The sequence below is a fragment of the Pleurodeles waltl genome, chromosome 2_2 (assembly GCF_031143425.1).
Source record: "Pleurodeles waltl isolate 20211129_DDA chromosome 2_2, aPleWal1.hap1.20221129, whole genome shotgun sequence".
In the NCBI taxonomy this organism is placed as follows: Eukaryota; Metazoa; Chordata; class Amphibia; order Caudata; family Salamandridae; genus Pleurodeles; species Pleurodeles waltl.
In genome coordinates, this window is record NC_090439.1 from 1,038,201,498 (window position 1) to 1,038,216,637 (window position 15,140).

Genomic DNA, 15,140 nt, shown 5'->3' on the forward strand with positions numbered 1-15,140 from the left:
GGTAAAGGTGAGGAATCTGTGGTTGGAAGTATCCAGCAGAAAAATGCATACTTGCGCCAATGTACTCAAAATGTGTCATTTTCTCACAATATAAAACAGTGGAAAACTAATGTAAAATAAAAGATAGCCAATTTGTGGTTAAAAGTGTCCATCAGAAAAATGCATACTTGCGTCGATGTACTCAAAATGCGACATATTCTCACAATATAAAGCACTGGAATACTGATGTAAAATAAAAGATAGCCAAACGTTTGTGATTAGTGCACTTTAATACTGCAAATGTTTCTGTACAGGTAGGTAAAACATGTAATTGCGTAAATAATTGTGAGGTTAAGGCTTTCCTATTTAGGCACTATATAAAAAATGGAAAAACATGATTTGTGCAATATTACAAAGCACCTCTGTGCCAAGGTGTAATCTGAATGATGCTTCATAAATAGGACAGTTGCGTGTTTCTCAGCCAGCAAGGGTAACTGCCACCAGCTCAGTTGTGCAGCGAGGATGCAATAGGCCTTAATGCATACAAGGGAAACGTCCCTAACTGTGACTGGATATGGAATACTGACATTATTGGAGGCGCAGTGCCTCCTGTCTCTGCACCGATGGAACGAAAAGGAAACTAGGTAATTTAAGAAAACGTAAACATGGAAATAATGGTAATGCAAGAAACATTCAGATGGTTTAGTAGATTCAGCACTGTGTATTCCATGCATTGTCCTCACGATTCGAAATGTTTCTTGAGGATTCATCTGACTGTGTAGGAAATGGAGAAACAAACGCAACTACATACTTAACGAAGCGAGCGCGCTGCAAACATACCAGTAATAACGGAAGAAATATGAACTCGCAATGTGCGTACAGAGAACAGAGTTTTATCACTCACAAGCGTTCTATATCAAAATACAAAGGTCGAAACGCATCTTAATTCTGCTCATTCGAGTTTGTTTTTTGTTACGTCTCAGAAGCAATAAAACATACAACGGGGGCATAAGATGGATCCATGTGGGTCCCAACATGCAATGAACCAACCAAGAAGCATTTTCTCTTCCCAACCCAAGGGGTTTGTGTATATGTGAGCTTCATTGTTAATAGATAAAAGATATGCAACTCCAGGGCTGGTGGCGGGTATCTCACGGCCCCACCTCACCCAGAGCCATAACAAAGGCGGAGCAGTCCGGGCTCTTTCTCCAGGCTCAGGGATCTTTTCCAAGGACACAGGGCAGGAATTTCTAGAATAAACAGCAGGCCTGGCCAGTTCCATCGTGACGGGGCAGCGTGGCGTGCGCGCCAACAGGTAGCAACAACGACTAAAGCTGCTTTGTAAAGTTACATTGTTTCCCCAGAAAACATTTTTTTCATGAAATAGGGGGTCCTTTAAGGAAAAACAGAGTGGGTGCCACATAATATTTCTTCCTGGGCCCCACAAAGCTTCAGGACTGTTGTCGTCATATCGTGCAGGAAATGGACGTCATTTTGAGTAACATCACAGCTTTTCAGTAAGGATTACTTCTACTAATTACAAAGCTATGTACCCGCCGTCTGTTGAGCACCATAGGCCATGAATAGGTTTCGCGCATTTCCTGGCAGCATTTGTAAACCATTGTTTTGATGTGCATTTAAAAGGATCTCTGTACTTCAGGTCTCCTCAACAGCTTGTTCTACAGTCTGTACATCCAGGGATGGCATGGCTTCCTGTACGTAGACTATGAACTCAGAGGTCTCTTCCCCCTGTGTGAAGACAGTCACTGTTTCAATGCCCTCCACCTCCTCTGATGACACCACCAAGTGATGCGGATCGCCAAACCCCATGGATGCTTGCTGCAAAGCTTCCTGGATCATCATTCTATGGCTGTCAGCCTGGTCGTCTTCTGTTGCCTAGGATGGAGTTCAAAACAGAGGTTAAAGGAGGTCCCAGAAATATCTGCAGCACAAGCACCTAATATTGGACATAAGCTGTCGAAAGCAATAAACTTTAATAAGATAACCCATTGGATACCCAGCACGACAGTACTGGAGATTTATCTAAAAACTTTTCTTTATTAACCCAAAATGTCTAAGTGTCAACACAATCAACAAAGATAATCAACGAGAAAACATGGGTCGGCATCTGAATAATTAGCCTCTTGCGTCATCTGCAGTTCCAGTCTAATTTCACACACTCAAAGCTCTGCATTTTGCTGAAGTTACTCAGAAGTCCAGCTTACATAGGGCCCCTTACTTTTGAGGTCACTGGCTGTTTCAGCATTACAGACGTTGCAACAATTGCTTGTGCAGCCCCTTGTGTAATTCAAAGGTCACATGCACATGTGCAAGTACAAAGTGCAAGGGTCATGCCCTCCTTTGCAGTGGAACTAGCCTCCAGTGCAAATAGAACAACACCTTTGTCAGCTGACACCACAGGTATGAAGGTCAACCAGAATGTGCTGTGCTATGATGAGCTCTGGTGGACAGTTAGTCTAACACCTAAGGATATCATTCAGCAGGAAGAGAGGAAGTGGGCATCACAAGTGGATGATATGTATTGTCTACGTTGAGACTCTTTATGTCATCTTTGATATCAAGTATGATGAGGTTATGAGCACTACCACATTTAAGTGGTTTCCAGGTCTGGCTACAGACAACCTAAGCTCCTATAAAGACATCATGTCATAATTTCTTCAACAAATTACAATAAGAAGTACACATAGAGTGTACTCCGAGCTACCCCTCCCCCTTCAGCCATTGGCTTTCATATGTTTTTCAGTTTGGCACTGCTGGGATACACCGTCCCCCACGGTCAGAGCATTGCATGGTAGTAACAAACACTCATGAATCAAATGATTTGGGCTGTTGTATAGTAAAGCGATGTCTACAGTTTCATAAAAGCACAGCATAGGGAAAGCGTAAGCAAGAGCTGTGCAAATATCTGTAAACAAAGAACGTTTTAGTGGCAATGAAGGTCCTTATATGAATACAAACACACACAGACACACACAATTGCGAACAACTGAGGCAGTAGGGGTGCACACTTTACATACAAAAAATCCTTACAAGTGCAACAACAGTGCAATCTTTCATCAAGGTGTATGTGTGAATAGAATGGTATGCATGTGGGTTGAAGTTCTGACGGCATGTCATGGAAGTGCATAATGGCAAGTGTGTGATGATGGGAAATCAAATTACATGAGAGTACTGGAAAGTCAAGTACAATTACAGCAGTTATTCTCAAAGTAAAATAATTTCATAGACATTTTATGAGACAAAAAAAACAGCATAGGAAAGCCAAAGGATTTGATGTTTGTACAGAGTACTACTGTATTTGTCGTTGCTTATTTGTGCATTAGGGAGCAAATACAGAAAAAATTGTTCAAATGGTTTTAGCCATACTTGCCCCTTAGTGGTGTTGTGCCAGCCACAGAATAGTTATACACACAGCAGCCATCTTAAAATGGTAAAACAATAACTGACTACACAGAATACTGTTTCAAGATGGCTAGTCGCCATGATAATAAGTGGTTGGCAGTACTGAGGACTGAGCATTGACAAACGCATCTGAAAAATAGATGCTACCGAAAATAAACAACTCTTTTTTTTCTGTAGCATCCATATTACAGAAATGTCAGAGCTTTATGCAGTTCTACTGGGCCACTCACAGACTGTAAAACATTCCCCTATACATTGCAATGGAGAGTAAAGGATACGCCCACACAGCAAATAGAAATATGGTGAGAGTGAAATATTCCTGTGTTTTGATGTGATTGAAAGTGTTTCCACCTAATGGCTCAAAGTTCCAGAGAGAAAGATGCCAGTGGCAGTAGCATACTTACCCAAAGCCCCCTTAAATAAGAACAAAATATGTTTGCTGTGCAGCGCCATTCGTGGTAAACCAGAAAAGACTTCCTCAAATTCAAAATAAACCATTTTACCATTTTTACTTGTTTTCAGCCTATCTGGCCATAACAATTACACACTATAAATACCAATCCATCGTAACGCTATCAAAATTACATTAGATAAAACATCTCAATAAAATAAAAAAAAAAAAAAAACTACATTTGGCATCTTTGGTTTGGCGGGTGCCAAAGTGCACCCAATTTACCCTACATTATCATAGACATGATTTATAACAATAATTTACATAGCACACTTAGTATATTCTTAAAAGACATTATATATCTAGAATTTAGATAACGTATACTGGCACTAATCATTTGGGGCCTTACGGTGCCAACCACCAGTTTGATTGCGGCCCAGGACCTATCCCCATTTTACAGCAGCCTGCACCCGCTTCCCAAGCTGATAGCAGCTGTGGGACAATGCAAGCAATTATACTTGTGCCAACTGCAGGTGCATTGATAAACGTAACTTCCAAGCCTCCAGTATATAAGTTGAGACCTTCGTCACAATATATTTTTCATCTGAATGCATGCATAACACTTCCGCTTCTTTGCACTTCCTGACTCTGTATGATCTAAAGAGTTGACGTAAGTACAATTTGCGGAGTTTAAGCGTGAAGTGACATAATAAAAGGAAGTGGGATAATGTTTCTTGGCCACCGTGAAGACATGGACAGCAATCTAATCTACCTGGGGGGACAGGTTGCCATCTATTGGTCACCGCTATCAGCGGTAGTGTACCCATGTGAAATTTAAAATAGAGAGCCCTTTTTTCTTCCGGATAAATACTATCTATAAAAACAGCTGTTTTAAGCTCTTGATTAAACAAAATATAACGCTTAAATAAAGGACTAAGGGGCTCATTCTAAGTCTGGCGGGCAGCGGAGGCCGCCCGCCAGACTTCCCCCACCAAAATACCGCTCCGCGGTCGAAAGACCGCTGAGGGTATTTTGGGATTTGCCCTGGGCTGGCGGGCGACCGCCAAAAGGCCGCCCGCCAGCCCAGGGCAAATCATCCTTCCCACGAGGACGCCGGCTCAGAATTGAGCCGGCGGAGTGGGAAGGTGCGACGGGTGCAGTGGCACCCGTCGCGTATTTCAGTGTCTGCATAGCAGACACTGAAATACAAAGTGGGGCCCTCTTACGGGGGCCCCTGCAGTGCCCATGCCATTGGCATGGGCACTGCAGGGGCCCCCAGGGGCCCCGCGGCACCCCCTACCGCCATCCTGTTCCTGGCGGGAGACCCGCCAGGAACAGGATGGCGGTAGGGGGTGTCAGAATCCCCATGGCGGCGGAGCGCGCTCCGCCGCCATGGAGGATTCACATGGGCAGCGGAAAACCGGTGGGAGACCGCCGGTTTTCCGCATCTGACCGCGGCCGAACCGCCGCGGTCAGAATGCCCTGCGGGGCACCGCCGGCCTGTCGGCGGTGCTCCCGCCGACCCTGGTCCCGGCGGTCTCTGACCGCCGGGGTCAGAATCACCCCCTAAGTGTCTCACACATGCTCTGTGTCTTTTGGTCCCAGTATGCCTTTTTTTATATTGAATGCGGCGCACCCCTGGTTTGTCCCCTACCTGGGCGCTAAATTAAGCTGCCTGCGCCAATGCAGGCATCCTTGCATCATCGTGCAAGGATGTCTGCGTTGAGGGGTTTGATTGTTTATGTGCGGGAAGGTGTCCCTTCCTGCACATAAACAATCACTAATGCCGATTTGACACTTTGTGCCAAAGCCTCATTTTGAAATGATGGTTTATGTGCAGGAAGAGACACCTTCCTGCACATAAACAATCATGTCTGGCATTTTGCTCTTTATATGCGTGCTGCAGAATGCAGCACACATAGAAAAAGCAAAAAATGAGGACAAATAAAACTATTCCTCCTGTGGGTTTTTAACCTGCTACCTGTAATTTACAAGCAGATATCTGGCACAGGCTACTTAATTCACCACCGTCTACAAGAAAACCCTATATGCTGCCAAAGAACAAAGCTAATACGTGGGGGCTTGTTTAAGAGCGGTCAGACACAATAGTATAAGGCATATTTTCAACTCACTGGGGAAAGAAAACGGCTTAAAGTGGTCATTAGGAAAAACAAACAGAACCCGATAGATCAACAAGCTTTATTGGCAAGGAACTGGGGATTAAACATAACACCATACAGTTGCAGAAATATGCAATGTAGCTGGCCAGGCCCAAGATATGGAGCCTTTCATGTGCACACACAATGAGACTGGTCCTGCTTAAAGCTCCAGAGCAGCCTGTTTTTCCTGCAACATAGTCTGCCTCTGTTTAGTGTAGAGGAGCGAAACCGTGTAGCCAAAATTGTTAGAGATCAACGTGGTGACGCTAGGGAGGCAAACTGAGGACCCCTGCCTGTTGCACAACTGTGCAAGCAGACCTACAGAAGCAAAAATACAGGAAAGGTCTGGCCACCTGGCGGTAGAGAGCCAACAATCAGTCTCCGGTTCATATGTGCGCTGGTTATTTTTAACTCTATCACCCTTGTAAATTCTGCACCCCTCATTTTCTGATCCCTATGTTGCCCCACTTTGATACATTTCTTCCTTATCCAGTCTGTGTGGCTCAACTGTTCTCAATGAATAATCACATTGGTGTTGTTAGCACTTTACCTTACACCTTAACCCAAAGAAGCTACATAAGCCAGTGAGGCATCCCCCTCTTCCAACACTTGCTGTGATGCATGGATCCAGTATCCAGTGTGCTATGGTTGATGCTGAAAAGGCTACAAGGGGCACTATAGTAACTAAAGCCCTGCCTGCCTTCTTTCCTTTGAGGATCTGGAGTAGGGAGGGGTCTGTGTTTGATAGCTAGAGTTCCTTGGTGATATGTGTTGGCAACCAAGATAAACATAGCAAGGATTGGGAGCCTAAGGAACTGCCAGATGTTTTCAGCTCTGTGATAGGATTAGGATGGCATATTGGTGATACTGAAGCCCAAAAGGAAAACAATTACCATTTCCGTCTCTGCAACTTCTGCAGTAGGCTTTTGTACCACTTAGTATTCCATGACAATTTGGGTACAGATTTATATTCCAGAGTGGCTTCTGGGGCTTGGCACATTACTCCCGTTAACAAACAATAAGGTAAATCTGTGGCAACCCTACTTAAGTCCATCCAAAATTCCTCATCCCCATTTAAAGTTATGGGGATAAGAAAGGAGCAGTGCATGTGAAATCAAAGTCTAAAAGTCACATGACATTCTCCTCATCTGTGCATTTAGAGAGTTCTCATCCATCATATAGGAGTGCACAGTAACAATTTATCACAGCAGCCTTAAGAGTGCGCCTGCAAGCTATTTCTTCATCTGTTGATCGATGGTTCCACATTCAGGAAATATTAGAAAAAAGAGGCACAAGAAATAGGGGGCTAGAGAGTGGCAGGGACGAGATAAGGAAGATCTCCTGGAAGCAGAGTCCAGGTCAACAAGGTAATCCTCAGTTTATTATGATACCACAAGTCCTTCCAATTTGTCTAATGATGGAATGGAAAAGGAATACCAGAGAATGGTGGGGGGCGGGAACCATGGAAATCACCAACGTCCAACATTGTATATCGCAGTAAGGGACTATTGTGGTGTTAAAGCAGTGTACGGCAGCCAAGAATGTCAGCAGAAAGCTCCAGAAGCAGATGGGCATCTGGACAAACATCAACTGTAAATACAACAGATTAACTATCCAAATGACAAGGGTACAATCACAGAGCCCGTCTGGTGCCCCAGATGGCCCAGTGTCTCACTGTAACCTATCATTAGTCGAGTCTCAAAAAGCCAAGATTGTTGTCTTTGTGAAGGATATCATGTAGCATCAGCAAGCAGCTGTTCCCCCTTTGCACTCACAGCCTCCCACAGTGCAGGGTGTGGAGTTGGCCATAGGATCTGGCTGTATCCAACCTCCTATGGGCGGCTAACCCTCCGACGTACTTGGGCTTTGGCTGTGCACATTGTGGGGCTGTCTGTAAGGCCTTGTGTGTGGCCAGGCCCTGCATCCAAACCCGTGGGCGCTCAACCCTCCTCCATGCATGGCATTTGGCATGAAGTTGGCCATAGGGCCTACCATGTCCCAAGGGAAACCACCCAACTTCTTTTTTTTTATTTTTTATTGTTTCTCAATCCTGTGGGACACTTGTGGAAGTAAGGGGAAGTTGCACTGGCTCCAGTGAAATCCCCCATGGGATCATAGCAAACAATTTATTTATTTTTGGCCCGGGGTGGTCCCTCTGCCCCCACCCTCCAAGGTCCAGGACATCATGATATCCCTACCCTCCCTCTTTACCCTTTCCTTGTGTCCTGTAATGTGGAGGCAACATTTCTCTTTATGTTACAGCCAGCCAATCAGAGAGTGTACTCCAGCAGGACTCGTGGGAACAAAGCGGCTGACAGGAAAAAAGTGCCTTAGGGCAATCAGATAGCTCTATTATTTGAAGTGGCATGTTGCAAGGCTAACGCGGGACTACTGCGGACCCAGAAATTCACATTACTAAACATTTTGAACCCTGGTTTCTCAAAAATCACTGAATGGATTACAAAAAACCACCAAAAGCACGCTGTCTGGTTAATGATCTGTTTTCCTGCCAAATCTAGTTTAATTCCGTTCAGCTTTTTGGCTGTACAGCTGTGGAAAACTCCCTATGGGAATTGCACAGGGAAGCTGAGATTTGGGATGCCCCTTTTTCTTGGACCCTGCATGACGGACAACACTGAAACTTTCCAGGAAGTAGCAGAGGTGGATGAATTTTATTTTGGGGAAGTTCAGTGAATATTAATCAAACATCACCAAAGGTTATTAGCAAAACAAAAAAACAATTTCCTATGGTAATTAGTTCCTAATTATAACTACACAGTGGCGACCATCAGTTTGTAATATATACATATACACATATATATATATATATATATATATATATATATATAGGAAAACTAAAAGAGAAATAAAAGCTGCCTAAAACTGAAATCCCGTTCTTATTGTATGTATGCTAGTTATATTTAGTATTTCCCTTAGAAAATATATTTTTCGCTTATTTAGAAATAATTTCCTTGGACATGTATGTTTGCTACTAACACTCACAACGACTCCTCTTGTTAACGAAATGAGACACTTACAAATAAAATACTGGTTCTGTGCCGAATAGTATTGGGATATTTTGAGAAATAAAATTCACGTTCTTAAAAATGTAGTCGAGAATACAAGCAGAAAAACAGTGGAGACGATACTTTTGGAAAGAAAGTCGACACCAAACTAAATTATTTTGTTGGCGAAGTGTTTGTTGCTGGCAAGGTGCAACTCATCAAACACCAACACATTTAATAAAGGAAAATAGGTAAAGAAAGTAACTTCTAAGAAACACCACATTACTCTACTCAATGAAAACACCTTTTACTCTCGCATAACCACTGTACTTCCTTAGGTCTTGCCAATCAATACAAAGTAATTTCTTAATTTCCTGCTCTGTCTGCCCTCTTAAAGAGGCAGACTGTAAAACCTTAAAATAATTATGTAAGTACCCTTCCACAAAATAGGCGTGGAATTGCTTGCTAACTTAACTTCCTACACTTTTCACAGGATTTCATATTTCTTAGCTTCTCAGAATTATATGGAGGTGGATACCTTTGGCACCATATTTTCCACAGTTTTTCACTTCATGAAGATTCTCCCACTCATGAAAAAGACATGGAGTTAGGTTTACAGCAACACTGCTAAAGGTCTCTAAATGATAAATGCAACCACCGGCTGACTCTTAAAAGCACCAGGAGCTGTATCATGATGGACTGCACTGTCTCAGGATACTGAGCCCCTTTTTTGGGTGTGAGGTGTCAGATAACTTGAATTTGTCAAACTGCACCAAAATAAACATGCAATATAAAAAATACATACTAGGAACAATGTACAATGACATTCTTTCTGAGTTGGCACGCCCTAGTCAGGGCAGCTGTCACTCTCTAAAACGTTTAATTCATTCATGTATAATATGGCCCTATATTGCTATTTCAGAGTTCTGGTGACATTTATAAACCACTTGGTCTTCAGCCCCTTGAGAACCTCTCAATGGCAATACTGAACAAGTTACTCAACCCTCGGTAATGCCTTATCTGGAAGAGACCATCTAACCACAAATTCCTTACCTTTGAATAACCCCTGGCGTCAGACTTGATCTGGAAGATCTTCGAGTAGGACCCCTGTGTGCCAGTATGTGGTATCATTAGGCTCCGCACTGTCTGCGCTGGAATTTAAATGTGTGATACTTATATAGGCGTCACCTCAGTGTGCTGACAACAGTTACTTTAGCGACTTTCCATGCCAGGGGCGCGGAGCCACGATTAGTACTGAACACTGGAATGGAAAAGACTCAGCCCTGAAAAGGCTGTCCTTTACACCTGAATCAGTTTGCAGAGCAGGGAGGATCAGTTAGGAATCTGCAGCTAGATAGGTAAGTAATTTGTTCATTTGATAGAGACTTCTAGCCGCAGATTCCTTACCTAAGAATACATACTCAAGCAATTCCTCCCTGGAGGTTGGTCTGCAAACTCAATTACACCAAAAAGTCCTGCAGGACCAAACGATGAACTTGGCTGTCCAGACAGTAATGTTTTGTAAATGTGTGAAGTGATGCCCACGTTGCTGCTTGTCAGATGTCCAGGAAAGGAATACCACAGGCTAACGGAGTGGTCGCAGACTTGGCTATGGTAGAGTGAGCCCGCAAGTCCTCAGAGGGCTGTTTCTTGGCTAATGCATAGCAGATCTTAATGCACAGGACAATCCATCGTGAGATGGTTCTCTTCAGTACAATTTTTAATTTCTTTGCTCTAACACAACCCATGAAACGTTGATCATCCACCCAGAAATCTTGTGTGGTCAAGGTGGAACAACAACACTTTTTAGGTCCAGGCGGTGAAGTCTCTCCTCTTCTTCAGTGGGATGAGGTGAAGCAAAGAAAGTAGGCAGAGTGATGTTCTGGCTTACCTGGACTGAGGTCACAACCTTTGGAAGAAAGGAGGTGTTTCCTGAGAAGCAGCTTATCGGATAAAATGTGGTGTAAGGAGGGTGTGCAGAGAGAGCTTGTGGCTCATGGACCATCCAGGCCAATGTCATGGCCACTAAAGAGGCAGTTTCGATGGTTAAGAGCCTAAGAGGGCAATTGTACAGAGGGTCAAATTGTGCACACATTAAAAAGGTGAGGACCAGGTTGAGGTCCCTCTGAGGCATGATTAAAGGCATAGGTGGAAACATATGTGGCAGGCCTTAAATGAACCCAGCCACAACAAATGATTTAAAAAGAGAAGGTTGGTCTGGCAGCCACAAGAATGCCGAGATCACAGAAAGGTAACCCTCAACTGTGCCCAAAGCAGAGCCATAGTGGGCTCAAGACAACACAAACAAGAGAACTTATGAGAGCGTTACAGACATGGGTTCAATGCTGTGGGAAGCACCCCAAGACACAAATTTCTTCCAACAGCAGGTATATACTGATTGTGTGGATGGGTGCCTGGTTGCCAGAATAACATCACATACTTCAGGAGGAAAGTCAAAAGCTGTCAACTGTAGCTGTTCAAACTCCACGCATGCAGGTGAAGAGTATGCAGTTTTGGGTGCAGAACCCTGCTGTGACAGAAGATCCTCCTGAAGAGGCAGCCTAACTGGAGGACCTATGGTCATGCTCAACAGCTCAGGATACCAGACACTCAGACCACCCCAATGCAGAGCCACAAGAATGTCTTGGGCCCGGTCATTCCTGATCTTCTTGAGAACTCTAGGCAGAAATGGTATTGGAGGAAAGGAACACAGGAGGCCAGAGCTCTACTTGAGATGAAAAGTATCGCTGAGCGAGAGCCACCTTCAAAACTCCAACGCACAAAAGTGCTGACATTCAGCGTTCTGGGTGGTGGTGAACAGATCTAACCAAGGCTCTCCTCACTGCTGCTGAGACCTTTCACCTCTTCGGATGGAGATATCACTCGTGATCCACTAGGCATCTTCGGTGGAGTTTGTCTGCTCTGGCATTCAGAAAGCCCATCAAATGCTGCATCACCAGGTAAATGCCCTGATGCTCCAGCCATATCCAAAGCACATAGCCTCTTGACAAAAGGTCCACAACACCACCCTGCCCTGTTTGTTGCAGTACTGCATGGCGGTGGTGTTGTCTGTGAACACCTGCACCAGACTTCCCTTGATTGGAGAAAGAAAGGGTTTTAATGCCACAGGAATAGGTCGAAGTGCCAATAGATTTATGTGAAGCTTGGACTCCTCTGGAGACCAGAATCCTCTGATCTCCACCTGTCCCAGATGGCCGCCCCAGCCTAGGAGTGATGCATCTGTACCTAAAGTTAACTCTTGGTGGGAAAGTGAGAGGTGTCTGCCACTGCCAAATCGAGGTTCATTTGCAACCACTGTGGGTCTTTTACAGGTTCCTCTGAAATCTGGACAATGTCGGAGAGGTTTCCCTGATGCTGCTGGGCCTTTAGGTTTCACTGCAGAGCCCGCATATGCCAGTGGGCACGTATCACCATGAGACCCAACAGCCTCAGAGTAAGTCTCACTGAAATCGAGGAAAGAGGCTGAAACATTGGTATTATAGCCCGAATATCCTGGGCTTGCTGCTTGGGATGATAGACCTGTAACTCACTGTGTCCAGAACAGCTCTGATGAAAGGGAGTGTCGGAGAGGGAGTCAGGTGTGACTTCGGCCTGTGCAGGAGGTTTGTTGTACTCTGAATATGGGTAACAACTGCCTGGGCTGAGCCCGCATTGAACAACACTCATTGAGTTAGGGGAATACTGAGATCCCTGACCTCCGCAGATGAGCTGTGACCACCGCCATCACCTTGGTGAATACCCGAGGGGCACTGCTAAGGCCAAAATTTAGCACAACATACTGACAGCCTTTGTGGCCCACAGTAAACCGTAGATAGTGTCTGTGGGCTGGTAGTAAAGGGATGTGGAAATTGGCATCCTTCAAGTACAATGCTACCATCCAGTCTCCCGGATCTATGCCAGACAAAACTTAAGCGAGCGTAAGCATTTTGAATTTCTCCTTCCTCAAGAAGATGTTGAGAAGGTGCAGCTCTAGCATAGGACACGGACCTCTGTCCTTTTTTTGCACCAGAAAGTAGTGAGAATAGCAAGCGTGACCTACTCCTGATGCAGGCCCCCTTTCTGTAGCCCTTTTGGCCAAGAGAGCTTGCACATCTTGATAGAGCAAGGAAAGAGGGTCCTTCATCAGCCGATTCTGAGTGGGTGGCATAGGTGGAGGGGGTGTTACAAAAGGGAGGGAGAGGCCTGTTTGAACCATCTGTAGTACCCAGCATTCTGATGGTAATGACTACCAGTGCGGGAGATGATGGCATATCCTGCCTCCCACTGGGTGCCCATGATGGTCTGAGGGCAGAGTAAAGAGGTTGGGGGTGGACTGACATAACCAATGGCTGCCTTTCACGTGTAGTTGCTGAGACCCGTGGCCTTGGCCACAAAAAGGCTGGGAAACTTGTTGGTCGTAGTGGCTGAGAAAGTATGGCTGTAGTAGGAGGGGAAACATCCTGAACAACTAGGTCTAAACCACTACTTGCCTGAACCACTACTGCTAAACAACTAAAAAGTCTCTACAACTAAGTACTGAACAACTACTGTCTGAACAACTACTGTGTCTGAATAACAATTGCCTGAACAACTAATTTTAAGGTAAGGTTTTCCTTTTGGTTTTTATGGTTTATTAGTTGTTTAGAGTATATATATATATTAGTTGTTCAGGCAATTGTTATTCAGACACAGTAGTTGTTCAGACAGTAGTTGTTCAGTACTTAGTTGTAGAGACTTTTTAGTTGTTTAGCAGTAGTGGTTTAGGCTATAGTTGTTTAGTTTGTTCTGTCACATATTCTAGTAGGAGACCACTTTCGTAGCTACAAAAGGGGCGGAAGATGGCATGGGGTTGGCAAGGGGCCATAGACTAGCCCAAGGACCCGGCTGAAGCCCTGCTGTCCTTGAAACATTTCAGGGCTGAATCAATAAGTCTCCAAAGAGGAGAAAGCCATCCATGGGCATGTCCACAGGGGAAACCTGAAAATCCCCTGAAAAGCCAAGTGTTCTCAGCCAGGGGTTGTGCCACAAGGCCACCATCGATGAAATTGCTCTACCTATAGAGTCAGTCATGTCAAGTCCACATGTGATGGAGAACTTTGCAGCATATTTTCCATTTGCAACAGTCTGAGATAGCATGGCCCTGGCCTCCTACGGGGCCATTGGCAGCACGTGCGCAGCTGACTCCCATAGTATCTGAGAATAACAGCCCAACAGGTACGCAGAGTCTACTGACTGTAGTGCAAGGCTGATAGAAGAGAAAATTCTCTTACCAAAGGTGTCCACCCTTTTGGATTTCATAACCAGTGGGGTGTTAGGGAACGCACCAGAGAGAATGCGGGATGAGGAGGCTTGGACCACCAAGCTCTCTGGGTTGAGGTGCTGGGTAAGGAAACTGGGATCCCCAGGTGCAGGGTGATGACAACGGGCTATCGTTCTATTCAAAGGAGACCTTGTGCAGGGCTTAGACAGGCCCCAAATAGGAAGTCCGTAAGAGGTTTGTTGAGTGAGAGTAAAGGTTCAGAGGGTGTGACTACTGCCTGAACCCCTACTAAAGGGTGAGATTATTAAACCACTCGCATTTGCACAGACTCACTTAGCGGCCCACTAGGGGCAGAAGATGTCACTATTGTAATGCAACAATTCCAACTTGCAAATATATAAAACAAATAGCTAATATAACTAACAGAAATAAAGTTGTCACAGTTGTCTCCGTTTTTGGAGTACAACTTGATGTCTCCACCAGTCTAGTATAAGAACAGGTAGATGCTGGATCACTCTGTTTCCCAAAGCAGCATGGCAGCCAAATAGATAGTACCTCATTTCTATTTCAGAAACTTGAAATGTTAGTCCCCTTTCTGTCTTCTCTGTCCTCAACTTCCTCCTAGCTCCATGGCATGAACTTTACACTTTACCAGGGATCGGACAATCAGATAAGTGATCCCCGTAATATTTTCTTGATTCCCCTTCCATTTTTCAGCACGAGTCCATGCAACAGTGCTTAACACCACTGCACTCTCTTCCTTCACTGCAGTAGCTATGCAATGAGGAAGCGCTGCCTCACGCTGTCTCCTGAGCAGCTCGCTCCCAGTCTCACGGCTAAGGGCAGTCAGCCTCATAATTAGTTTGAGGTTGTGCTGCCTCGTGCTGTTACCTTTCAGAGTCTCTCAAACTCACCTGGCTTGA

At 44.8% G+C, this 15,140-nt stretch overlaps 1 protein-coding gene across 2 annotated transcripts in view; it reads right to left on the reverse strand.

Moving 5' to 3' along the window:
- Window positions 1-253: 253 nt before the first annotated feature.
- ZFAT (zinc finger and AT-hook domain containing) overlaps window positions 254-15,140 on the reverse strand; it is a 645,246-nt gene continuing 630,359 nt past the window's right edge. The window contains exon 16 of one of the 2 annotated variants that reach the window (XM_069220790.1): window positions 254-1,875. In XM_069220790.1, the coding sequence (XP_069076891.1) occupies window positions 1,636-1,875 (240 nt within the window). In that variant the 3' untranslated portion in view covers window positions 254-1,635. The remainder of the gene's footprint in view (window positions 1,876-15,140) is intronic. The other variant, XM_069220791.1, reaches the window with a different exon arrangement.